At 44.8% G+C, this 27,655-nt stretch overlaps 1 protein-coding gene across 1 annotated transcript in view; it reads left to right on the top strand.

The window, feature by feature from the left end:
- Positions 1–27,655, top strand: part of adgrl4 (adhesion G protein-coupled receptor L4) — a 129,336-nt gene that overhangs the window by 13,466 nt on the left and 88,215 nt on the right. The window contains exon 2 of the mRNA XM_048540025.1: positions 1,991–2,167. Within this exon, the coding sequence (XP_048395982.1) occupies positions 1,991–2,167 (177 nt within the window). The remainder of the gene's footprint in view (positions 1–1,990; positions 2,168–27,655) is intronic.

Here is a 27,655-nt window from a genome sequence, read left to right as displayed (position 1 = left end):
TGCAGAGGGCTGTCAAGGCTGGATCATGAAGTATGAGATAGACTTTTAATCAGTAAGGGAATCAAGGGTTCTGCAGAAGAAGCAGGAAAGTGGAGTTAAGCATTATCAAATCAGGCATGATCTCACTGAATGGCATAGCCAACTCAATAGGTTGAATGGCCTACTCCTACTCATATATCTGATGGTCTTCTGGTCCATTTTCTCAATGAAGGAGAGGAGAGTGGTAAGTTACATGTAATAAGGTGACTTGAGGCTTTAGTAAGTTGCAAATGAAATAACTCTACAGAGTCCCATGTCCTGCCACAAAGACACCCTTTATTTACACATGGACAGTCCTTGATACTAATCCAGCTCCTGCAGAGCCAGTTCTCAGAGTGAACAGAAGCTCTGACACGCCTATTTATATCTGTCAGCCAGGGGTCCCTGATTGGACCAGGTTAACAGCCCCAATCAGGGAAATCATATTCTATGACACCCATTTTGTTGACCTCATTACAATCATTTCGGCAAATACATAGAAATAAGCTACTGGAAATAACAAAATAACAGGGGAGGTAATGATCTAGTGGTATTATCGCAGGACTCTCAATCCTGATAATGTTCTGACAACCTAGGTTCAAATCCCCCCATGGGATATGAATTCTATAAATATCTGAATTTAAGAACCTACTGATGACCATGAATCAATTGTCAGGAAAAACCCATCCAGCTCACCAATGCCCTTTAGGGAAGGAAACTGCCATCCTTACCTGGTCTGGCCTACATGTGACTCCAGACTCGTAGCACTGAGATTGACTGTTAACTGCCTGCTGAGCAGTTAGGGATGGGGCAATAAATGCCGTCATCCTGTGAATGAATAAGGGAAAACAAAATGCTGGAGATCACAGCAGGGCAGGCAGCATCCATGGAGAGAGAGCAAGCTAATGTTTCAAGTCTTCATCAAAGCTAACATAAAACGTGAAGGGGGCAGTATTTATGCTACAGTTGCGGGGTGGTTTGGAGTTGTGGGGGAGGAAAGGATGTTGATAGTTCAGATTAAGCGATCAGAATGTGAGAATGGCAGAACAATAGTGTGTCTAACTGCCAGGATGGAAAGGAGCAGATAGTCCGCATGGCTTGGGGGTGGGGGTTGGTGGTGAGGGGAGAGAGGACATGGTGACAGAGAATGTAACCAGCAAAGCTTAAAGAAAGGAAAGGAATGGGAGTGGGTTTACAATCTGAAGGTGTTGAACTCAGTATTAAGACCAGAAGGTTGTAAAGTTCCTAGACTGGAGATGAGATGTTGTTCCTCCAGTTTGCACTGGGATTCACATGGAGCACTACAGCATGCCAGGGACACACAGGTGAGTGTGTGAGCAGGACACTGCGTTAAAATAATTTGCTACGAGAAGGTTAGGGTCATGCTTGCGCACAGACAGGAAATATTCTATAAAACGGTCACCCAGTCTGCATTTTGTAAAGGAGAGTACCTGCTCGGATTTACTTGTCAGGAATTTGAGCACCTCTGCTGTCAGAGGGTAGAGTAGGCCGCATTGGTGCAGCGAATACAATACACAAGGCTGGAAGACGTACAGGTGAAAAGCAGCTTCACTTCCTCAAAATTTTCTTCAAAATAAGGCAGTCACTACTCAGCAGTGAGTTTATACAGTCACCCTTTAAGGCTTGAGTGGGAACCATCAGAAAAATATTTCTCAACAGTGAGAATTGGAGAATTCATTCTTTTCTGATTTTCCTGCTATCGCACAATTACTCATACTGCAGCAGAGATAGTAACATTCCACCCATTGAGTAGACTGAATGGCCTCCTAACGAGCTACGTTATTCTGACTGGCGCACAGAATTACAGTGGATCTTTGATGGAGAGGCAAAAACAGTTTACATTTGTGTCCCACGCTTCAAGACACGATGAAGAAATTCAGTCATCACTTGAATTGGACCCTTTGATGTTGGGTTTAGTGTCCTTCATCTATCATGTTGTTTTTGTCCACAGTGTGGCTGTCCAGTCTGCTGGATCTGTGCTCTCTGTCACCAAGCTCCCACCATGACAGTGACAAGAACTGCAACAGCAATGTGTGCAACAAGAATGCCACCTGCAAAATGATGGGTGGGAAACTCGGATGCTACTGTAATGCAGGCTTCACAGGAGATGGAGTGCGTCACTGTGAAGGTAGGAAACTGGGCGTTAAAGAAATGCAATTTTACACAGGTGCAATGCCTATGAAGAATAGGGCTGGTGAGTTGCTTTTAGAACTCTGTCCAGTGCCATCTGGGTACTCTTGTGATTATTCTAGACTGTATTAGACTCCATTGTTTCCAATTCATAACAATACGAAGATTGTCAGCCGAGACAGTGTTTAATGAAATAAGGTTACTCATTGAATTCTCACTGGAGCTATAAAAGTTGAGGGGCTGGAGGAATATTGAAATGTCTGATTCAGTTTTCCATCTCTTCATTGCTTCACTCCTCACCTTCCTTATTCCTTCCATCCTCCAAAACCTCTGAATTCCTGCAATTCCAACCTATCATTTCCCAACAGCTTCTTTATTGGCACACAGCAAAATCAAAAGCATTTGAACGGTCACATTTAAATTCTAAAACAAAATATATTACTCTGCAACAAGTCTCAAAGTTTCTAAGCAAATAGATTATTTATGTATGACTTCAGCTATGAAGTATGACGACAATATGGGAATTGGGAAGTCACATTTCGGGTGTAGGGGTCATTAGTGAGGCTTGTTCTGGTCACTCTGTATAAAAAGGATATTATCAAGCTGCGGAGGGCTCAGAAAAAATTTACCAGTATGTTTGCCAGGAATGAGATGTAAAAATAGACTGGAAAGACTTGGACTTTTTTCACTGGAGTGTAGGAGGTTGAAGGTGACCTTATTAAGGTTTATAAAATCATGAAAGGCATAGATAAGGTGAATAACAAGGATCTTTTCCCAAGGGTGAGGGAGTTCAAAACTCGGGGGCATATTTTTATGGTGAGAGGAAAATGTTTTAAAAAGGACATGAGGGGCAAGTTTTTTTACACAAAGTTCATCTGTGGAATGAACTTCCAAATGAAGTAGTAGATACATCTATTGTTACAATGTTTAAAAGACACTGAAATAATATATGAATAAGAAAGGTTTGGGGGGATATGGGCCAAGCATAGACAGGTGGGGCTAGTTTAGTTTGGGATTATGGTCTGCATGGACTGGTTGGACTGAAGGGTCTGTTGTATGACTCTATCACAGCCTAAAAGCCAATGAGAAAGATACAATATCATACTTAGATCTTTAGCTTATACCAACTTATAACAGATCAGACACAAGAAGTCTTCACCTCATTGGATGAATGCTTCACCTTTTTAGTAATAATTCTGACAAGATGCGGGAGGCCCTCTTTATTCACTTGACTCCCTTGTAGGTCAGATTGACAGCAACAGCACAAATTCCAACTTTCATTCTGACTGAAGTAGGCTTGGGGCCTGTCCCCTTGCTCTATACATTGCAAAACATCTTAGCATGTTGCTGAACTTCTGCAAAAGGATCCTGCCTCCAGGCAGAGCACTAGGGGCTACAATCTCAACAATGCTCAGTAAGCATGTTTGACCATGATAGGAAAGAATATATATTACATCCATTGAATGTCCTCATGTCAGGACTATGTTCTAGTTGAACGTCAGATTGTTAAAAAAAGGAAAGAACCTGTATTCATATAGAGTCTTTCATCACCCAGGGTGTCCCAAAACATTCTCAGGAAGAAAGTAAGGGCATAAAAATAAAGACTTGCAATTCAGAGCAATAGAAAGAAGCCAAGATCTCATTGAATTTTGTCATCCAAAGATGGCATTTCCAATAGTGCAGCAGCCTCTAGTCATAACACTGTCAGCCTTGAACTTTGCATTCAGGTTGCTTACTGTGACAATTGAACTCACAGCCTTCTTGATGGTATAATTAACCTTATAATTACAGGTGGCATATAGTGTAATGGTTAGGTCACTGAAAACCAGAAGGACCCCTATAGCAACCAACAAGGAGATACAATTTCTGTACAAACTCAATTAGTTCCTACGTGCTTCAGAGACAAAGTAGGTGTCGCAAATTCACAATGCAAGTAGCAAGGCACAACAATTATGTTGCAGTCGATATTGTCACTGGAATGTAAACATGGGGACTGAATAGTCGATGCCAAAATTTTGCAAGGTATTTCACTGCAGAAGGAGGAGGGCAGGGCATGAGCAGGTCTCTTACCTACTTGTGTGTCCAAGGCATAACGTCTGAGGATTTTGCAAATCTATTCATCCATCAATGGCCTTTAGCACAGCTAGCTGAGAACTGATATCTGTCTTGAATCCTGAAGCTTGAGGCCTTTCTGGTCCCACCTTTAACCCAGGTTAAGGTAACCAGTCCCAAAGGAGATTTATTGCCTTCAAATCGGCAATAACCGAAAAATAGCATGGGTCATGCAGCAGGAAGAGAGAATAGGATTCCCAGGCTGGAATTGTCCAGCCTTGTAAAGAAGGAGTTGGTTAATGTAAGAAAGTGAGTTATCCCTCAAAAGGTAAGTGTGTTAGGAAACTAAAACTCCAACACTACAGATACAGAAATACCAAACAAAACAGGCCGAATAAAGAGTCAAGCAGTAAACTAGTGTTCTTTTATGCAGTAATCTTATTGAATCATTCAGCACAGAAGAGGCCCTTTCAGCCCATTGAGCCTGTACCTCCCAAGGTACAGTTAATCTATACTAATTCCACTTGCCAGCAGTGGGCCTATAGCCTTGAATCGTCAATTTATCGAGAACCTTGGCCACACAGTAACAATCTTCCTTGGGTGCAAGGTGAATTGGGAGATATTGTACCACTGACCAGTTGTGCTTGCCCTTCAGTATGCAGTTCCAATGTATTGAATAACAAGCAGGCATGCAGCCCACTGACTTTGCAATATTACACAAGACTGATGTCAAGTACTTGATCCATGGATATCAGACCCCTGGAACAAGTCCAGAAAGGAGTGATTGAGGGGTGATTCCTGAATAATTGAACCCCTACACTGTGGAAGCAGGTCAGTCTGCCCATCAACTCTACATTAATCCTCAAAAAGCATTCCACCCAGACTCATCTCCCTACATGTTGTATTTCCCATAGCTAATGGTGGCACGGTGGCTCAGTGGTTAGGCAGCACGGTGGCTCAATGGTTAGCACTGCAGCCTCAGAGCACCAGGGACCCGGGTTCGATTCCCGCCTCGGGCAACTGTCCGTGTGGAGTTTGCACATTCTCCCCGTGTCTGCGTGGGTTTCCTCCGGGTGCTCCAGTTTCCTCCCACAGCCCAAAGATGCGCAGGCTGGGTGGATCGGCCATGCTAAATTACCCATAGTGTGCAGGGATGTGTGGGTTATAGGGGGATGGGTCTGGGTGGGATGCTTCAAGGGGCAATGTGGACTTGTTGGGCCGAAGGGCCTGTTTCCACACTGTAGGAATCTAATCCTAGCCTGCACATCCATGAACACTATAGGGCAATTTAGTGAGGCCAATCCCCCAAACCTGCAATCTTTGAACTGTGGGAAGAAACCAGAGCACCTGGAGAAAGACACGGGGATAATGCATAATCTCCATACAGACAGTCGTCCAAAGTTGGGCTCGAGCCCAGGTCCCTGACACTGCGAGGCAGTAGTTCTAACCACTGAGCCACCATGCCACCCCATATTGGGAGAATTCAGTGCTCAGGAAAGTAGGCCAATATTCCAGCAAAAAAGGTCTGCTTATAGTTTATTTCAAAGCAATGTAGTTTACATTGAAGCAAATGGAGCAGGTTTTGTGTCAATTGCTTCTGTTTGTCCATTTGTCCTTGGGATATGGGCATCATTGGTAAGATTAGTGTTTGTTCCCAATCCTAGTTCCCTTGAGAAGATTGTGGAAAGTCACTTCTTAGGCCACTGTAGTCTGTGGACTGCAGGGACACGTGCAGCACAATTAGAAAGGAAGTTCCAGGGATTTCAACACAATTTTGACAAAGTTTCAAGTCAGGATGGCAAATACCTTGGAGAGGGCATTCAGGTGGTAGTGTCCCCATGCATCTGCTGCCCTTTTACATCCGAGATGGTAGAGTTCATGGGCTTGGAAGGTACTGTTAAAGAAGATTACTTTTCCATCTTGTAGATGGTACACACTGTGCCACTGTGCACTGATAGTGAACGGAGTGAACGTTGAAGATGGTGGATGTGGTGCCAGTCAAGCGAGCTGCTTCGTCCTGGATGATCTCAAGCTTCATGAGTGTGACTGAAGCTGCATCCAGGGAAGCGAGGCATACTCCATCACACTCCTTCCTTGTGCTGTGTTGACAGGTACTGAAGACTTAGGAGACAATTATTTACCTCAGAACTGCCCTTGTAGCCAAAGTATTTTGTCACATGAGAATCTTGATAGGGGAAATCCAGTAATGGTAATGTCATTGAGTCAAGGGGTGTGGGGAGAAAGTGGGAATATGACATTGATATGGAGAATAGAACATAGAACATAGAACAGTACAGCACAGAACAGGCCCTTCAGCCCACAATGTTGTGCCGACCATTGATCCTCATGGATGCACCCTCAAATTTCTGTGACCATATGCATGTCCAGCAGTCTCTTAAATGACCCCAATGACCTTGCTTCCACAACTGCTGCTGGCAACGCATTCCATGCTCTCACAACTCTCTGCGTAAAGAACCTGCCTCTGACATCCCCTCGATACTTTCCACCAACCAGCTTAAAACTATGACCCCTCGTGCTAGCCATTTCTGCCCTGGGAAATAGTCTCTGGCTATCAACTCTATCTATGCCTCTCATTATCTTGTATACCTCAATTAGGTCCCCTCTCCTCCTCCTTTTCTCCAATGAAAAGAGACCGAGCTCAGTCAACCTCTCTTCATAAGATAAGCCCTCCAGTCCAGGCAGCATCCTGGTAAACCTCCTCTGAACCCTCTCCAAAGCATCCACATCTTTCCTATAATAGGGCGACCAGAACTGGACGCAGTATTCCAAGTGCGGTCTAACCAAAGTTTTATAGAGCTGCAACAAGATCTCACGACTCTTAAACTCAATCCCCCTGTTAATGAAAGCCAAAACACCATATGCTTTCTTAACAACCCTGTCCACTTGGGTGGCCATTTTAAGGGATCTATGTATCTGCACACCAAGATCCCTCTGTTCCTCCACGCTGCCAAGAATCCTATCCTTAATCCTGTACTCAGCTTTCAAATTCGACCTTCCAAAATGCATCACCTCGCATTTATCCAGGTTGAACTCCATCTGCCACCGCTCAGCCCATCTCTGCATCCTGTCAATGTCCCGCTGCAGCCTACAACAGCCCTCTACACTGTCAACAACACCTCCGACCTTTGTGTCGTCTGCAAACTTGCTGACCCATCCTTCAATTCCCTCGTCCAAGTCATTAATAAAAATTACAAACAGTAGAGGCCCAAGGACAGAGCCCTGTGGAACCCCACTCACCACTGACTTCCAGGCAGAATATTTTCCTTCTACTACCACTCGCTGTCTTCTGTTGGCCAGCCAATTCTGTATCCAAGCAGCTAAGTTCCCCTGTATCCCATTCCTCCTGACCTTCTGAATGAGCCTTCCATGGGGAACCTTATCAAATGCCTTACTGAAGTCCATATACACCACATCCACAGCTTGACCCTCATCAACCTTACTAGTCACATCCTCAAAAAACTCGATAAGGTTTGTAAGGCATGACCTACCCCTCACAAAGCCGTGTTGACTGTATTTGATCAAGCCATGCTCTTCCAGATGGTCATAAATCTTATCCCTCAGAATCCTTTCTAACACCTTGCAGACGACAGACGTGAGACTTACCGGTCTATAATTGCCGGGGATTTCCCTATTTCCTTTCTTGAAGAGAGGAATTACATTTGCCTCTCTCCAGTCCTCAGGTACGACTCCAGTGGAGAGCGAGGATGCAAAGATCTTCGCAAGTGGCGAAGCAATTGCATTTCTCGCTTCCCAAAGCAGCCGAGCAGCATGGTTGCATTGAATGGCGAAGCTAGCTCAAAGATCTGAATGGTCTCTCTCTCCTACTAGCCCCCATGAATGTCAAGAAGCAGCTCTCTTGCATTTGTGAGGCATGAATGTCAATTGATCCTGGGCTTTCAATGGCAGGCCACTCAAACCCACTGTGGAAGTTCAGATGCATGTCTTCCTCTCCATGAAAGTGCCAGGTTTCTCTGATCAGCACTGATGAAGTATTCTGAGCCAAAAAAACCCCAAAGAACTGCGGATGCTAGAAAAAGCCAGCAGGTCTGACAGCATTCTGCCTGTTGTAACACTTGTCACAGCACAGGTGTGCTTTTCTGAAGAAGGCTCTAGGCCCAAAACATCATCTTTCCTGCTTCTCTGATGCTGTTTGGCCTGCTGTGTTCATCCAGCTCTACACTTTGTTATAACAGCACAAGTGGGTGTTTGGCACAGAGCTCTGCGTGTCCACAGCCGGATCTAAAAGGATCACGGACCAAGGCTCCTGTTTACAACTTGTTGATTGTCTGGTGTTTATTCCACCCTCTGGCAAGTAATTCCCCTCCAGGTTCGTACTCCAGGCGATGTTTGTGCTTTGACGAGTTAATTACATTGCTGCACGTTCAGAAACCTTGTGCTTTTCTTGCCTTGAACCTCTCACCCCATCTCCCACTGCTAATCAAAAACCACAATCACTTAGGAGGAAGGAAGCTGTCAATTTGTTTTGGAATTCAGAATCTGAATAATCTCTTTGTATTGTGTCTCATTTGTGTGACTGATGGTCTTGGCGCTCCTGTTTACAAAGTCACCATGAAACCGTTTTGTGAAAACAAAAGTGAGTCGCTGTTAGCCGATGCCATTGTCTAAGAGGAGTCTTGCTACTTGGCGAAATAAGATTGCCATCAAGCAAGGCAGCATTCAGCAGACATTGACTTCGAAAGCAACTCTGCCCAGCCCTTCTGTTCACCCCACATACCCCATACAACCCGCTCAGCTTTGTTACAACCCTGTGCCTGTAGCCTGCCGCTATTTAGGAATGTTAGAGCACTTTTGTTGTCTCTGAACAGGTTCCCCAATTGGTCAGCGCTTTGCGTAGTTAGCTTCTGTGTGCGTAGCCACTTTTGTTTTTAACATGACGGGACATTGTATGGAGTTCTGGCAGGGGCCCAGGGCAAACAATAGAGCCTCAACTGAATAAAATCTCATGCGGCTCATCAGTCACTCCCTGGTAACCTCGTATCACCCAGCTTCATAAAGAAAACGAGGAGAAGCTGCAGAAAGCAATGAAAGAAAGACCTGCATTCTGGCTGTTTTCATGCCTCCAGGATGTACAAAGCCCCATGTAGTCAATGAATGGCATTTGAAGTCTCATCGCTATGTAATGTAGGAAATACTTACCCACTTTAAGCACAGTAAAACAGTAAGGTCACCTTTGTCCCAGGGGACCATAGGGGCTACTCTCTCATTTGAGAGAGACAACAGATGGTAAGTTTAACCTGAGGGTCACCACACTTCAGGTGATGTTGAGAAGTTGTTAGCTCAACAACTGAGTTGGAATGGTAAGTAATACCAACAGGGTGTGTGCTTGGCTCCCACACTGTCCGACATCACCAGCACAGTGAGGTCCCAAAAACAGCCAGAAGTAAGGTCACCATAGTCCCAATGTCTTATCAGAGGGGGCAATTGATGGTGTGCTTGACCCTAATGGCCCCAACACTTCAGGCAAGGTTGAGAAGGCAGGAGCTTCACAAATGCCTCAGTCAGTAGAAGAAGAAAGCCTGCACTGTTGGCATTATTCTGCATTACAAACTCTCTATCCAGCCAACTAATCCAATTAAATATTGCATGAGGGGTTAGGTGTTGGCCAGGACAATGGAGATATCTTTGAGATTTTTCTTCAGTGTGGTGTCTGCAATCCACCTCTAAGGGCAAACAGAGTTTCAGTACAACATCTCACCTGAAGCACATCAGCCTCTGAAGTGGGGCTTGAACTGACAACTTTCAATTCAGAGGTCAGCATACCACGAGATCCAAAGCCGCCAGTGTCCCCACGGCCCACCCTTCCCATGAGGTAGGTCTCTCATATATTGTCTCCCTCAGTCAGCCTCTTGTAACACTAACTCTTGCAGCAACAACCAAAACAATCACAGAGGGGGTGGTCATGAAACCTGCTGCAGATTTCAGGAAATCCTGAGGAAGTTCTTCCTAAATCCCATTGCTAATCAAGCCTGTTCCAGACAATCATGGTTGTCAATGGCAATGCCAGAAAATGTACTGGACCAACTCACATGCCCTTTTTGCCTGCCTCAACAATTGACATTTCCCAATATCATCAAGAGGCTCGGATTGTGTAGGATGTGAAGTGGCCACTTAAATCATGAGGGTATTTCCAAAGGTCACTGATTCCTAATCTACTTCTTCTTCCATACTTCCTCTGTCACAAATACAGTATTCATAACATTGTCAGTTTTCTGACGGCCCTTGCTCCTCTGTGACCTATTCCAGATATTCCATACCTTCTGTACAAAGGAATCATTCCACTCTGTTGGCAATCTTTACTTATCCCGTCCTCCCAATGAACATCAAAACAGGAGAAGGCCATGTGGCCCCTCAAATGCAATTCTACTGTTAACTTAAATCATGGCAGACCTACATCTTAATGCTGCTTCACTTGTGTACACTGATACATAGAAAGAGAGGAAAGAGAAGCAATATGACCCTTCGGCCCTTCAAGCCAGCTCCACCAATCAATATGATCAAGGTTGATCATCCAACTCAGTCTCCTGTTCCTGCCTTTCTCTTCATATCCTTTGATGCCCTTAAGCCTAAGAGCTACAAGTAATTACTTCTTGAAAACATTCAATGTTTAGGCTTCAACTGCTTGCTGTGGCAATGAATTCCACAGGCTCAGGACATTTCTACTCTTCTCAGTGCAAAATGGCATGTCATTTAGTGTGAGGCAATGGCCTAGTGCTATTATTGCTGGGCTGTTAATCCAGAGGCCCAGATAATGTTGTTGGGATCCTGGTTTGAATCTTGTTATGGCAGATGGTGGAATTTGAATTCAACAAAAACCTGGAAATAAGAGTTGAATGATGATCAATGAAGCCATTGTCAACTATTAGGAAAAATCCACCTGGTTCACTCTTGTCCTATAGGAAAGGAAACTGCCCTCCTTACCTGGTCTGGCCGACAGGTGACTATGGGTTGATTCTTGACAGCCCATGGGGCAATGAGGTATATGTGATAAATGTTGGCCTAGCCAGCAACACCCTCATCCTGCGAATGATTGTTCAACATTGACCCCTGGTTCTGTATTTACCCTGTTTAGTTATGAAAGATTTTGATGGGTTTCTATAAGATCACCCCTCAATTTTCTAAACTCTGGTGCATGTTATCCTGTTCTGTTCATGTGGTATATTGTATCCATTGCACCCAGTGTGGCTTCCTCCTCATTGGGGAAACCAAGCGGAGGCTTGGGGGCCACTTCGCAGAACACCTCCGTTCGGTTCACAACAAACAACTGCACCTCCCAGTCGCGAACCATTTCAACTCCCCCTCCCATTCCTTAGACGACATGTCCATCATGGGCCTCCTGCAGTGCCACAATGATGCCACCCGAAGGTTGCCGGAACAGCAACTCATATTCCGCTTGGGAACCCTGCAGCCATATGGTATCAATGTGGACTTCACAAGCTTCAAAATCTCCCCTTCCCCCACTGCATCCCAAAACCAGCCCAGCCTGTCTCTGCCTCCCTAACCTGTTCTTCCTCTCACCCATCCCTTCCTCCCACCCCAAGCTGCACATCCATCTCCTACCTACTAACCTCATCCCACCTCCTTGACCTGTCCATCTTCCCTGGACTGACCTATCCCTTCCCTACCTCCCCACCTCTACTCTCCTCTCCACCTATCTTCTTTTCTCTCCATCTTCGGTCTGCCTCCCCCTCTCTCCCTATTTATTCCAGTTCCCTCTCCCCATCCCCCTCTCTGATGAAGGGTCTAGGCCCGAAACGTCAGCTTTTGTGCTCCTGAGATGCTGTTTGGCCTGCTGTGTTCATCCAGCTCCATACTTTGTTATCTTGGATTCTCCAGCATCTGCAGTTCCCATTATCACTGATACTTAGTTTCAGCGACTGGTGTACAAGAACACCACAGTCTTTTTTCACTCCGACATTACAAAGTCAACCAATTGTAATTTCCAATTGATTTCCTGTCTCCCAGTTTCTGGGGGCACAGGTATCAGATTTTCTTTGTAGAAATACTTCTAGGCATCACCCCTTAAAGGGCCAACTTTAAAGATTCAGCTATATTTTCTTTACCTACAATCTCTAAAAGCTTCTATATCCATTCTATCAACCCTTTAACCACTTTAAATGTGACTCAGTGGCCCAATAGTTAGCACTGCTGCCTTATGGGGTAAGGAGAAGAGGCAGTTAGCACAGATTAAGTGATGTCCTTCTGTGTTACATGATTCTACAAAAGATTAATTTGCCACCTCTTGCCATAGATAGTGGGTCACTAAAACTATCTGCCCCAGGATTATTTTCATTTTAATGTTTTTATTCCATGGGTGTTTCTCCAAACTTCTTTTTTAAATAACATGCCTGAATCATCTGCAATAGCAGTTACCCTCTTGGAACATATCCTATATATCCCTGGAGTGTTACTTCTTTAAGATCTTTCTTGCCTTTTACAGCATTGTTGCACAATCTGCTGACGATTTAAATGTGTTTTCTGCTAAAATGCTCAGATCTATCTTTTGTGTCACTTTCAGTTGCTTGTTCCCATTAATGTTGCTCTCCCACCTGTTCTGTTCTCTTTCCTCAGCTATGCATTAAGCAGCTTCCTCTCATAACTAAGCTCTAAGTCTGTCAATCCTTCGGCTGCTGATTCTCTATTTATGCCCACTCCCGCTGTGGTAGTATTTAGTAAAGCCATTCTTCTTTGTTGTCATCAACTCCCCAGATCATTAACTGCCATGGTCAACCACAGTGATCCCCATTCCCCGCTCCTGGACAAACTCCATGACACAAGAGTCACTTCTTTTAATGGAGACATTGCTCATTCAACAATTACCCTTCATCTTCCATGATTCAGCCAGTTAGCTGCTGACTTCCACAGCTCTCAATCCAATCTGCATTCTTTCTACTGCCTTCCACCTCAGTTGATGGTACATTCACCTTGACATCAAGGCCTTTGAGAGTTCAAGTCTCATTCTAAAGCCTGCCTTTTCTAACCTGACATTCCAACGCAGCACTGAGGAAGTATTACACTATTGAAGGTTCCACCTTTCAGGTAAGATGTCAGACTGAAGTCCTGTCTATCCTCTTCAATGGACTTAACAGATCCTACAAACCAATTTCACACGGTAGAGCAGTTATCCATTTTTTCCTGGTTAACAGTTATCCCTCACCAACATCACCAAAATGAGAAGACCTGAATATTGTTTCATTGCCATTCATGTGAAGTTTTACTGTGTACAAATGGTGGTAATATCACTGGACTAATAATCCAGAAATCGAGCTAATGATCTGGGGTTGAATCCCACCATGGCAGATGGAGACATGTGAATTCAATAAAAATAATCTGCGCTAGTCTAGTGGCAACCACCAATGATTGTAATAAAAACCCATCTGGTTCACTAATGCCCTTCAGGGAAGGAAATCTCTCATCCTTACCTGGTCTGGCCTACATCCCACTTCAGGGTTCTTAACCGCCCTCTGGGAAATTAGGAATGGATGGTAGACAGTGACACCCACATCTCGTCAACACTTTGTTTTTAAAATCACACCTCAACAGTCCAGGTTCAGGTGAGTGATGGCTACTCAGGTGGCAGTTGAGGCCCTGCAGAATAGCCAAACACACCTGGTTAAAGAAGGAACTCACTTCTGACTTTATTCACCCTGCATTTACAAGTGAACGGCTGTTCAGTAACCAACAACTCTAATCAATGGGTGTGAAGGGTAGTTATTGAATGAGATGCATCTACGTTGAGCCATGATCATAGAACATAGGACAGTACAGCACAGTACAGGCCCTTCGGTCCACCATATTGTGCCAACCTATTATCCCACTGAGATCAATCTATCCTGCATACCCAACATTTTACTATCCTAGATAACAAAACCTCCGGATACAACGCATTATCCTCCGACACTTCCGCCATTTACAATCCGACCCCACCACCCAAGACATTTTTCCATCCCCTCCCCTGTCAGCTTTCCGGAGAGACCACTCTCTCCGTGACTCCCTTGTTCGCTCCACACTGCCCTCCAACCCCACCACACCCGGCACCTTCCCCTGCAACCGCAGGAAGTGCTACACTTGCCCCCACACCTCCTCCCTCACCCCCATCCCAGGCCCCAAGATGACATTCCACATTAAGCAGAGGTTCACCTGCACATCTGCCAATGTGGTATACTGCATCCACTGTACCCGGTGCGGCTTCCTCTACATTGGGGAAACCAAGCGGAGGCTTGGGGACCGCTTTGCAGAACACCTCCGCTCAGTTCGCAACAAACAACTGCACCTCCCAGTCGCAAACCATTTCCACTCCCCCTCCCATTCTCTAGATGACATGTCCATCATGGGCCTCCTGCAGTGCCACAATGATGCCACCCGAAGGTTGCAGGAACAGCAACTCATATTCCGCCTGGGAACCCTGCAGCCATATGGTATCAATGTGGACTTCACCAGTTTCAAAATCTCCCCTTCCCCTCTGCATCCCTAAACCAGCCCAGTTCGTCCCCTCCCCCCACTGCACCACACAACCAGCCCAGCTCTTCCCCCCAACCCACTGCATCCCAAAACCAGTCCAACCTGTCTCTGCCTCCCTAACCGGTTCTTCCTCTCACCCATCCCTTCCTCCCACCCCAAGCCGCACCCCCCGCTACCTACTAACCTCATCCCACCTCCTTGACCTGTCCGTCTTCCCTGGACTGACCTATCCCCTCCCTACCTCCCCACTTACACTCTCTCCACCTATCTTCTTTACTCTCCATCTTCGGTCCACCTCCCCCTCTCTCCCTATTTATTCCAGACCCCTCACCTCATCCCCCTCTCTGATGAAGGGTCTAGGCCCGAAACGTCAGCTTTTGTGCTCCTGAGATGCTGCTTGGCCTGCTGTGTTCATCCAGCCTCACATTTTATTATCTTGGAATTCTCCAGCATCTGCAGTTCCCATTATCTCTGATACCATTTTACTATCCTAGCGAGTTTTGAGAAGATTTGTAGCTGAGGTTGAGGTTCTGGATGTGAGTTTGCTCGCTGAGCTGGAAGGTTAGTTTTCAGACGTTTCATCACCATTCTAGGTAACATCATCAGTGAGCCTCCGACAAAGCGCTGGTGTTATGTCCCGCTTTCTATTTATCTGTTTAGGTTTCCTTGGATTGGTGATGTCATTTCCTGTTCTTTCCCTCTCAGAGGATGGTAGATTGGCTCCAAATCAATCCAAATCGATCATTTGGAAAACCATGTACACAACACCCCTGGCTTTGCCCTCATCCGTTCTCTGTTATCTCTCCAGAAAACTCCAGTCATTCAGACATGATTTTCTCTGATCAAATCTGCGCTGCGTCTTCAAATTGACCCATATTTTTCCAAGTGGATATAGTCCAAGATGGTTCAGGTGGATGTGGCCACGACAGGTGCCCTGTTGGCAGAAGGTGCATGTGAAATATTAGCATGCTGACAGCGGGTACGATCCTGCCTCATACAATACCAACAAGCCTCGGTGCTAATGTATGAAGAACGCATAACCAGCTATTACTTCCGGCAAGCAATAGGAGGAAATGGGTTTCAAGCTATCAATGAAAACTGAGTTTCATGGTTCATTATTTAGGTTAGAATTGACTCACAAGCCTGTTGAGAAACCGTTCAAGTGCTTATTTCATGCTCTGCAAAATTACAATTCCCATTATTTTAAAAGCAAGCACTTTCATCCAACACTTCAAACTTCATGCAATCAGCATTTTAAAACTTCTAATAAAATACCCCCTTTTGGAAAGGGCCCATTATATGAGTTCTTCATCGGTTAAGTGTCACCATTACACTCTTATACAGCCTAAACAGACTAAGACCCCCATTACCCGAATGGTGAGAGGAATGCAATGCACAAGCAGAAAGCCTCCCCTGAGAACACTATTGAGGGCAGCATTTTTTTGTTATTCCTTTCATCCTTTTTCTTTATTCCAGATTTTTTTGGAACTTTTAGACTTCACAAAATACTTTCCAACAGCTCATGCAAAATGATTGCAGCACTCCTGTCATATAATAAGTGGCAAGTCTCCCAAATAAATCACTTTATCAATAGCAATAACATGCAATATAAATTATGGATGAGCTCAGTAAATATTCTATATCCTTTTGTTTAAAGTGAATGGCAGAGAATATTCCTTGGGAATTAATTGGATCAATTTGGAATAAACTTTAAAGAATCTAATTATCTTCTGATGCTACCGTTGTGTGTCCAAAAGGTGAAGTTAATGGTGTTATCTATTCAGAGTGAGATAATGCGATACACAAATAATATATGAAAATGTCTTGTTAAACTAATTTGAATTTTCATCTTTCTGGGGCTTCATTTATCACACGAGATGAAACACGGAGAAACCCTATTTGAAAATGGTAATAAGCTGATTCCTTTTGTGTATAGAACATTTCCCCACAGTACCTGTGTTTGCTGTTGAAGAATCAACTCTGAAATGCATGTAACAATTCCCTGCCTCAAATAAAACTACACAGAGCACAGCACTCACTGCAATCAAAGTGACAAGAGGAACAACACTCATTCAGGCTTTTCAGCCAAAATCTTCAATTACGCAGCGCGGCGTGCTGAATGTGGATGATTCACTGTAATATAGGTGCTGGTTGTAAGGTAACCAGGTCAGGGTACATCCAAGAGGGAAGAGCTCGGCACTAGGAGAGGGATGAATCTGGAGGCTATCACAGTGCATCTGTTTCAGGGATCTAATGGTTGAATCTATTTGTGGAGCACAAGTGGAGACCAAAACATTTTGGAAAAACTTCTTTATCCAACCATCATGTCTAACACTATTCATGACCTCATCACCTCACGGGACCTCCCACCCACAGCCTCCAACCTCATTGTTCCCCAACCCCGCACGGCCCGTTTCTATCTCCTTCCCAAAATCCACAAACCTGCCTGCCCCGGTTGACCCATTGTCTCAGCCTGTTCCTGCCCCACCGAACTCAATTCCACCTATCTGGACTCCATTTTCTCCCCTTCGGCCCAGGAACTCTCCACGTACGTCCGTGACACCACCCACACCCTCCACCTCCTCCAGAACTTCCAATTCCCTGGCCCCCAACACCTCATTTTCACCATGGACGTCCAGGCCCTATACACCTGTATTCCGCATGCAGATGGCCTCAAGGGCCTCCACTTCTTCCTGTCCCGCAGGCCCGACCAGTCCCCCTCCACAGACACCCTCATCCGCTTAGCCGAACTCGACCTCACCCTCAACAACTTCTCTTTCGATTCCTCCCACTTCCTACAGACAACGGGGTGGCCATGGTCACCCGCATGGGCCCCAGCTATGCCTGCCTCTTTGTAGGTTACGTGGAACAGTCCCTCTTCCGCACCTACACAGGCCCCAAACCCCACCTATTCGTCCATTACATTGATAACTGTATTGGCACCACCTCTCGCTCCCCAGAGGAGCTCGAACAGTTCATCCACTTCACCAACACCTCCCACCCCAACCTTCAGTTCACCTGGGCCATCTCCAACACATCCCTCACCTTCCTGGACCTCTCAGTCTCCATCTCAGGCAACCAGCTTGTAACTGATGTCCACTTCAAGCCCACCGAATCCACTGCTACCTAAAATACACCTCCTCCCACCCACCCTCCTGCAAAAATTCCATCCCTTATTCCCAATTCCTCCGCCTCTGCCGCATCTGCTCCCACGATGAAGCATTCCACTCCTGCACATCCCAGATGCCCAAGTTCTTCAAGGACCGAAACTTTCCCCCCACAGTGGTCGAGAACACCCTTGACCTCGTCTCCCGCGTTTCCTGCAACACATCCCTCACACCCCGCCCCCGCCACAACCGCCCAAAGAGGACCCCCTCGTTCTCACACACCACCCCACCAACCTCTGGATACAACGTATCATCGTCTGACACTTCTGCCATCTACAATCCGACCCCACAACCCAAGACATTTTTCCATCCCCACCCTTGTCTGCCTTCCGGAGATACACTCTCTCCATGACTACCTTGTTCGCTCCACACTGCCCTCCACACCCGGCACCTTCCCCTGCAACCGCAGGAAATGCTACACTTGCCCCCACACCTCCTCCCTCACCCCTATCCCGGGCCCCAAGGTGACTTTCCATATTAAGCAGAGGTTCACCTGCACATCTGCCAATGTGGTATACTGCATCCATTGTACCCGGTGTGGATTCACTACATTGGGGAAACCAAGAGGAGGCTTGGGGACCGCTTTGCAGAACATCTCCGCTTGGTTCGCAACAAACAACTGCACCTCCCAGTCACGAACCATTTCAACTCCCCCTCCCATTCTTCAGATGACATGTCTGTCATGGGCCTCCTATAGTGTCACAATGATGCCACCCGAAGGTTGCAGGAACAGCAACTCATATTCCGCTTGGGAACCCTGCAGCCCAATGTTATCAACGTGGACTTCACCAGCTTCAAAACCTCCCCTTCCCCCACCGCATCCCAAAACCAGCCCAGTTCGTCCCCTCCCCCCACTGCATCCCAAAACCAGCCCAGCCTGTCTCTGCCTCCCTAACCTGTTCTTCCTCTCACGCTTCCCTTCCTCCTACCCCAAGCCGCACCTCCATCTCCTACCTACTAACCTCATCCCACCTCCTTGACCTGTCTGTCTTCCCTGGACTGACCTATCCCCTCCCTACCTCCCCAACTACACTCTCTCCACCTATCTTCTTTTCTCTCCATCTTCGGTCCGCCTCCCCCTCTCTCCCTATTTATTCCAGAACCCTCACCCCATCCCCCTCTCTGATGAAGGATCTAGGCCCAAAACATCAGCTTTTGTGCTCCTGAGATGCTGCTTGGCCTGCTGTGTTCATCCAGTTTCACACTTTATTGTCTTGGATTCTCCAGCATCTGCAGTTCCCATTATCACTTCTTTATACAGTACTTACTTCTCAATGCAAGCACACACTCCCAGTCAACGATAACAAAGTGTAAAGCTAGATGAACACAGCAAGCCAAGCATCATTGTAGGAGCACAAAAACTGACGTTTTGAGCCTAGACCCTTCATCAGATGAAGGGTCTAGGCCCGAAAAGTCACCTTTGTGCTCCTGAGATGCTGCTTGGCCTGCTGTGTTCATCCAGCTCCACACTTTGTTATCTTGGATTCTCCAGCATCTGCAATTCCCATTATCTCTGAACACACTCCCAGTCTTCCTGCCTGTCGCTCCTATAAACATATTTTAAGTTTTTTTTTTATTAATTAACCTGTTAAGCCATATTATGACACACCTCTTGAGCAAGTGGGACTTGACCCCGAGCCTTCCAGCCCAGAGGTAGAGACACTACCACTGTATAACAAAGCTTCTAGAGGGCATCATCTCAACTTTAGGTACATTGAAGTCGTCATTGGATAAGCATATGGACGTACATGGAATAGTGTAGGATAGATGGGCTTCAGATCGGTATGACAGGTCGGCACAAGATCGAGGGCCGAAGGGCCTGTACTGTGCTGTGATGTTATATATTCTATGTTCTATGTTCTAAAATAACGGGAAGCAGATATAGGACTGAGGCCAGGAGGAAATTTTTCACACAAAGGGTTCAGAATCTGTGGAATTCCCTGCTCAGTGAAGTGGTTGAAGTTACCTCGCTGAATGTTTTTAAGGCCAGGCTAGATAAATTTTTGAACAGTAAAGGAATTAAGGGTTATGGTGAGTGGGCAGGTATGTGGAGCTGAGTCTCAAAGATCAGCCATGATCTTATTAAATGGCGAGGCAGGCCCAAGGGGCCGGATGGCCTACTCCTGCTCCTCGTTCTTAAGTTTTTATGTTCTAAAGAGATTGCAGCCTTAATTCAACCCTTTAGACCACTTGGCACATTTACCAGTGACAAAGGGTCTCTAGACTTGAAATATTAACTCTGTTTCTCTCTCCACAGAAGCTGCCAGACCTGTTGAGTTTCTCTAGCAATTTCTGTGTTTGTTTCAGATCTCCGACATTCACACTTCTTTGTTTCAAATGATATTTTGGTGCTGGCTTACAAAAACCAAACTGAATTGCATTGAATTTAAAAAATTAATCAGCGCATTCGGGCACTGTGATTGATAAGAAATTTAGAGGATGAAATTAAATGCTTTAAGTTTTTATAATAATCCATTCAGGCAGGGTATAGCACTGGGCTGCAAGAGGTAGGACTTGAACTCAGACCTTCTGGCCAGAGGTAGGAATACTACCCCTGCAACACAAAAACACCAAAGTGACTTAAAATTTAATTCAGCACCTTAGGCGTCTCAGCCAGGTTACCAAAGATAGATTCTAATCCTCTTTCGCAAAAAAGAAAAAAATGAATGGGGCTGAATTAAGTAAAACACAATCAGTCCACGAGGGCACTGGAACAGAAAATAAAACAAAGGGATTAAACTAAAACAAACTTTATAAGACAATTATCTAATTAGCTCCTAACATTTCTGAAAAAGGGTCGCAACCTGAAGCGTCAGCTTTCCTGCTCCTCTGATGCTGTCTGACCTGCTGTGTTCCTCCAACTCCACATATTGTCATCTCAAACTCCAGCTTTGGCAGGTCTTCCTATTCCTAATACTTATTTGCCCTGTTATCTTTAACCATAAGGTATTTAGCATCCATTAACACAATTAGGCATTAATCAGTGTGACACAGAATAACTGTGAGATCATGGAGCTCCAGCTGTTTATGAGCTTCATCACTACATCCTTGTACAGGTTCATTCGAAAAATCAGTTAAAAAGAAAAAGTTTCATCATCAGAGAGCACTAACGACAGAGGAACAGGAGGAAGCCATTTAGTGCATCAAATATATTCTGCTGCTTAATTAGAAATTGGTTGGTTTGTATTTTGACTCCATTTACCTGATTCAGATCTGTAATGTTTAAAGCCAAGGTTAGCAAAAGACCTCGGTTTAGAAGTTTTCATCTGAAGACACCCACCGTCCATCTTCGCTCCAGCCTTTGTAGCATTTTTATGTGCTCAGATTTGACGTTATGTCCAACTTGATAACTTCAGTAAAGAGCCTTTTCTTTCATGAGCAGACATAGAACTATCACAAGTGGCCCATTTTGCTAAGGTCTGTCAAGATAAAGTTGTGATTGTGATTGTGTAAAGGCCATGAACGGCAGAGGAATGTTATGCTTGGATCAAAAGGGGTTTTTTTGGCACGGTTGTTGGCAAATCGTCATAATTATATCTGAGAATATTTACCTGCTTTCAGGAACATTAAGTAATTTTTTAGGAAGTCTTCAGCTCCAAAACAGGATGTTGCACGATCAAACAAAAGAAAGGCTTGCACTTGTGTAGAGCCTGTGGTGACCCTGGACATCCCAAAGCATTCTACAGGCAGTAAGAGCTCTTTGACATAAAACTGCTGCTATCACAGAAAAAACTCAACAGCTGCTTAACAAGTTCCCACGAGCCAGAATATAACAGTGGCCGGCTTATCTTTGGGGCGGCTCGGTGGCTCAGTGTTTAGCACTGCAGCCTCACAGCGCCGGGGACCCAAGTTCGATTCCAGCCTTGGGTGAGTGTCTGTGTGGAGTTTGCACATTCTCCCCGTGTCTGCGTGAGTTTCCTCTGGGTGCTCCAGTTTCCTCCCACAGTCCAAAGATGTGCAGACTAGGTGGATTGGCCATGCTAAATTGCCTGTAGGGTTCAGGGGTGTGTGGGTTATAGGGGGATGGGGATGGGTCTGGGTGGGATGCTTCAAGGGGCAGTGTGGACTTGTTGGGCCGATGGGCCTGCTTCCACACTGTAGGGAATCTAATCTAATCTAATCTAAATCTAAAAATCTTCTGGGAGCAGTGCGCTGAGATCTTTCGTGTCCAGTGCAGAGGGAGACATTCTTCAGTCTCCATGTGAAAGTTGTGGATTCGGGTCCCACTCTGGGGCGCACCATTTGTAAATCTGAAACAAAAGCAGAAACTGAGCAGGTCTGGCAGCATCTGTGGAGAAGAAGTGGAGTTGACAGTGGCTCAGTGGTAAGCCCTGCTGCCTCACAGTGCCATGGACTTGGGTTCAATCCCACCCTTGGGCAACTACCCATATGGAGTTTGCACATTCTCCCTGTGTTTGCATGGGTTTTCTCCCTACCCAAAGGTGGGCAGGTTAGATGGATTGGCCATGCTAAGCATTACCCTGTAGTATGTGGGTCAGCCATGATTAAGGACCCTTTGTGGGGTGAGTCTAAGTGGGATGCTCTTTGGAGGATCTGTGCTGACTCAATGGGCTGAATGTCCTCTTTTTGCCCTATAATTGACATTTTGGGTCCAGTGATTCTCTTTCAGAACCCAACGAAGTGTCGCTGGAATCGAAATGCTAACTCTGTTTCTCACCTCACAGATGCTGCCAGACCTGCTGAGTTTCTCTAATAATTTCTGTTTTTGATTCAGATTTCCAGTTCTTTTTTATATTTGTGAATCTGTGCTTGTCAATCAGAGTGAACCAAACTAAGTACGATACTATCAAAGTTGCTTTTTTTAAATGAGACTTTAAATCCAAGCCCTGTCTGCCTTCTCAGATGAACACAAGAATTCCACCACCACTATTTTGCTGTAAGGCAGAAACGGTAACTCTGTTGCCCTGAATAGCAGTTATTCCTCAAAAAACATCATGCAAAGCAGATTATCAGATCACAAAGTGTGGAGCTGGATGAACACAGCAGGCCAAGCAGCATCTTAGGAGCACAAAAGCTGATGTTTCGGGCCTAGACCCTTGATGGTGGGCCTCCAGCATTTGCAGTTCCCATCATCTCAGATTATCAGATCATTAAGGTACAGGGCTTTGGTGTGTGTGAATTGCCTCAGGGTAGGCAATGGCCTACCAATATTATCGCTAGACAATTATTAGACTTTTCATCCAGAGAACAAGGTAATTTTCTGGGGTAACAAAGTGTGGGGCTGGATGAACACAGCAACACAAGCAGCATCTTAAGAGCACAATTTTCTGGGGACCTGGATACAAATCCTGCCATGTCAGACCTTGAAATTTGAAATCAATGATAACCTGAAAATAGAACTCTAATGATGATCATGAAGCCATTGTCAATTGTCAGGAAAAACCAACCTACTTTGCAAATGTCCTTTAAGGAAGGAAATCTGCTGTCCTTATCTGCTCTGGTCTACATATAACTCCAGACCCACAGCCATGTGGTTGACTCTTAAATCCCCTCTGGGCCATTACAGATGAGCAATAAATGCTGGCCTAGTTAGTGATATCTACTTTCCAAGAATGAATTAAAAATGCCTTCGACACTATACAACATATAAACTATATCATTAAAAGGTTTGTTAGTTAGCTTCAGTTGCCTATTGACATAGGCAAAGCTCTTTGAGATAGAATTAAGAATCCCTACAGTGTGGAAACAGGCCCTTCTGCCCAACTAGTCCACATCGACCCTCGGAGCATCCCACCCAGACCCAGTCACCTACAACCCACCTAAGCTACACATCCCTGAATACTAACGGCAATTGACATAAAAAATAAAAAAAATTGACAGTTCCTGACATCATGAAAGAAGCTACAAAAATGTACATTTACTATTCTTCCAGTTTGTTATGGATCAATGGTCGGCACAACATCGTGGGCTGAAGGGCCTGTTCTGTGCTGTACTGTTCTATGTTCTATGTTCTAAGTCTGGACAGGTTATGACTCCAACAGTATCCACTGGAGATGTTATCTAGATTTTATCCCTAATTTTGATGAAGTCTGGGTTTTTGATAAAGTCCTTCACAGGAGACCTGTTAGAAAAATATAAAGCAAATGAGATTGAAGTTAATGTCCTGCCATGGATGAATAACCATCTAACAGACAGAAAGCAGAGAGTAGGAATAGATAACTCACTCTTGCTCTGGCAAGGTCAGAAGTCACACAACGACAAATTACACTCCAATTTCTTTGACATCACAAGCTTTCGGAGCACCATTCCTTCATCAAGTGAAGTATGACAATAACTCATGGAGGCCCCAGGTGTTCACATTATATATCAAAGATTTGAACACGGGGGCAAAAAATAATGTTTCCAAATTTACAGACAAAACCAAGTGGGATTGTATAATCTGAGGAAGGTGTAAGGCGGCTTCAGGAGGATTTGGATGGACTTTGTGGATGGGCAGAAACACGGCAGGCGGAATGAAGTATGGAAAGGTGTAAGATTTTTCACTTTTGTAGGAAGAACAGGCATACAGTGTATTTATTAAATAGTAGAGATGTTCAAAAGAACTTAGGTACGCGTGCAAAGAGCTATTAGGAAGGCTAATGGAATGATAGCCAATTGTGATTTGGGGAGAAGGGTAATGAAGTCGTGGTTGAGTTGTGCAGGAGATTGGTTAGACCATAGCTGGAACACTATGTGGAGTTTTCACAGAAACCTTACAGTGCGGAAGCAGGCCATTTGGCCCTCCAAACAGCATCCCACCCAGAACCATTTCCTTTTCTTATCTTTGTAATCCACCTAGCTGGCATATGCCTGAACACAATGGGAAATTTAGCATGTCTAATCCACCAAAGCTGTGAATCTTTGGGCTGTAGGAGGAAACCAGAGCACCTGGAGGAAAGCCACACCGACGTGGCTAGAATGCGCAAACTCCATACAGACAGTTACCGAAGGGTGCAACCAAAATTGGGTCCCCGGTGCTGTGAGGTGGCAATGCTAACCACTGAGCCACCGTGTTACTTTATCATGCTTTCCTTATCTCAGGAAAGATAGTATTTCCATGGAAGTGTGCAATGAAGATTCTCCAGACTTCTTTCTGGGGTTGTGGAACTTCCTATGAAGAGACACTGGGACACATGGGCTGTATTCTTTAGAGTTTTGAAGAATGAGAGATGATCTCATTACCACTTACAAGATACTGGAGGGGATGAACAGGATAAATATAGTTAAGATGTCTCCCTAGTTGGAGTGTTTAGAACCATAGATTTATAGAAGTTAGAAGTAGACTATTTGGCCCATCAAACCTGCTCCGCTATTCACTATGATCATGGTTAATTCTCTAGTTTAATAACATATTCTTACTTTCTCCCCATACACTTTGATGCTTTTAAAATCTAAAAATATATGTTTCTTGAATATGTGACAATGGGAACTGCAGATGCTAGAGAATCCAAGACAACGAAATGTGAGGCTGGATGAACACAGTAGGCCCAGCAGCATCTCAGGAGCACAAAAGCTGATGTTTCGGGCCTAGACCCTTCATCAGAGGCTCTGATGATGGGTCTAGGCCCGAAACGTCAGCTTTTGTGCTCCTGAGATGCTGCTGGGCCTGCTGTGTTCATCCAGCCTCACGTTTCGTTGTCTTGTTTCTTGAATATGTTCTGTGACTTGATCTCTATAGCCTTCTGTGATAGAGAATTCATGGGTTCACTGTTCTTTGAGTAGAAACATTTTCCTCATCTCGTTACTTAATGCTTTACCCCATATCCTGAGAATGCGTCCCCTGGTTCTAGACTCCCTAGCCAGGGTAAAAACATCCTCTCTGCATCTTGTCTGCCCAGCCATGTTATAATTTTATACATTTCAATGAGATCCCCTCTCATCCATTGCATTCTAGTAAATACGGGCCTAGTCATAAACAATCTGTCCTCATAGGACAGTCCTGCCACCTCCAATATCATAAACAGAATTTTGAACCAATGAATTCTCTACCCCAAAAGGCAATGGAGGTCAGGTTAGTGAATATATTGGAAGGGAGTTCCAGAATTGTAATACATAATTTAAAAACAAGGAGAATGTTCCTTAAGTCTGGGATGAGGAGAAGTTTGTTTTATTCAAAGGGTTGTGAAACTTTGGAATTCTTGATCACCGAGGGCCGTGGAGATTCAGTCGTTGAGTAAGGTAGAGGCTGATAGATTTCTGATACAGGGTCAAGATCTGCTACTTGGAATTACACAGCATTTATATACAGAAACAGAACATTCAGCTCAACCAGTCTTGCCAGTGCTTATATCCTGCATGAGCCTTACTTGTTTTACTTCACCTCAAGGATTCATTGAATACCATGGTATTCCTGCTCTCATTATGCCACTAAGGAATATTTACAAAGTCTGCAGAGTTGAGGAAAATATTCACCTTATTGATTAAGTGTGGCTTCAATTTGTCATGCATCTCTAAAACTAAGTAAAATCATGTGGCACTTCATTAATTCCTGGAATGATGTACACTGTGTCTCATTTGCAACCACATGTTCAGACTAAAACATGAATGCTGCATTTTCAAAACCCTTCCATAAGACCCTCAGTCTACCAATTATAGTATATCTACATAACAGTGTAACAGCTTCACTCTGATGACACGCACACCTAGGCATTCACTTTACCCTGTATTGTAATTTGGTTATCCTACCATTATCCTGTTTTCTCCTCAAGTCATGCAGCACGAAAACAGGCCCATTGACCTAATTCGTCCATGCCAACCAGGTTATCAAGTAATCGAATCATTCACACAGAAACTGATTCCCTTTGGTACAGCACATCCATGCCAACCCAATTTACCCAACTGGACTAATCCAATTTTCCTGCATTTGGCCCATATCCCTCTAAACCTTTCCTATTCATGTACCTGTCCAGATATCTTTTAAATTTTACAACTGTACTTTATTTACCACTGTCACTTCAGTTCATTCCAAGTACAAATCACCCTCTGTGTGAAAACATTGCCTCTCACATCCCTTTTAAATCTTTGTCCTCTCAGCTTAAAACTATGCCCTCTAGTTTTGAAATCCCCAGTCCACAGATTATACCTTTGTTATTCATCCTTTCTATGACCCTCATAATTTTATAAAACTGTTTAAGGTCAACCCTCAGCCTCCTACGCTCCAGGGAAAGAACGGGTACCCAATGAACACAGTCCGCCGATTTCTCAGCAACGAACCCAAACAAACAGACAAAACGTGCCCAGAAACCATAATCACTCTCCCCTACATCAAAGACATTTCCGAAATGACTGCCAGACTACTCGGACCTCTTGGCATCAGGGTAGCCCACAAACCCATCAACACACTAAAACAGCAACTAATGAACTTAAAAGACCATATACAGACAACAAGCAAAACGAACGTCATGTACAAAATACCTTGCAAGAACTGTGACAAACACTACATTGGACAAACTGGCAGAAAGCTAGCCACCAGGATACATGAACATCAACTAGCCACAAAACGACATGACCCACTGTCACTCGTATCCTTACATACAGATGAGCAAGAACACCACTTTGATTGGGACAACACGTCCATCTTAGGACAAGCCAAACAGAGACATGCACGAGAATTCCTAGAAGCATGGCATTCCAACCAGAACTCCATCAACAAACACATCGATTTGCAGCCCATCTACCACCCTCTGAGAAAAAAAAGGAAATGACATCACCAATGCAGGAAATGACATCACCAACCCAAGGAAACCTAAACAGATAAATAGAAAGCT

This window comes from Stegostoma tigrinum, chromosome 8 (genome assembly GCF_030684315.1).
Source record: "Stegostoma tigrinum isolate sSteTig4 chromosome 8, sSteTig4.hap1, whole genome shotgun sequence".
NCBI classification, from domain to species: Eukaryota; Metazoa; Chordata; class Chondrichthyes; order Orectolobiformes; family Stegostomatidae; genus Stegostoma; species Stegostoma tigrinum.
Note: the sequence above shows the minus strand (reverse complement) of the source record. Positions and strands in the feature narration are given on the sequence as shown.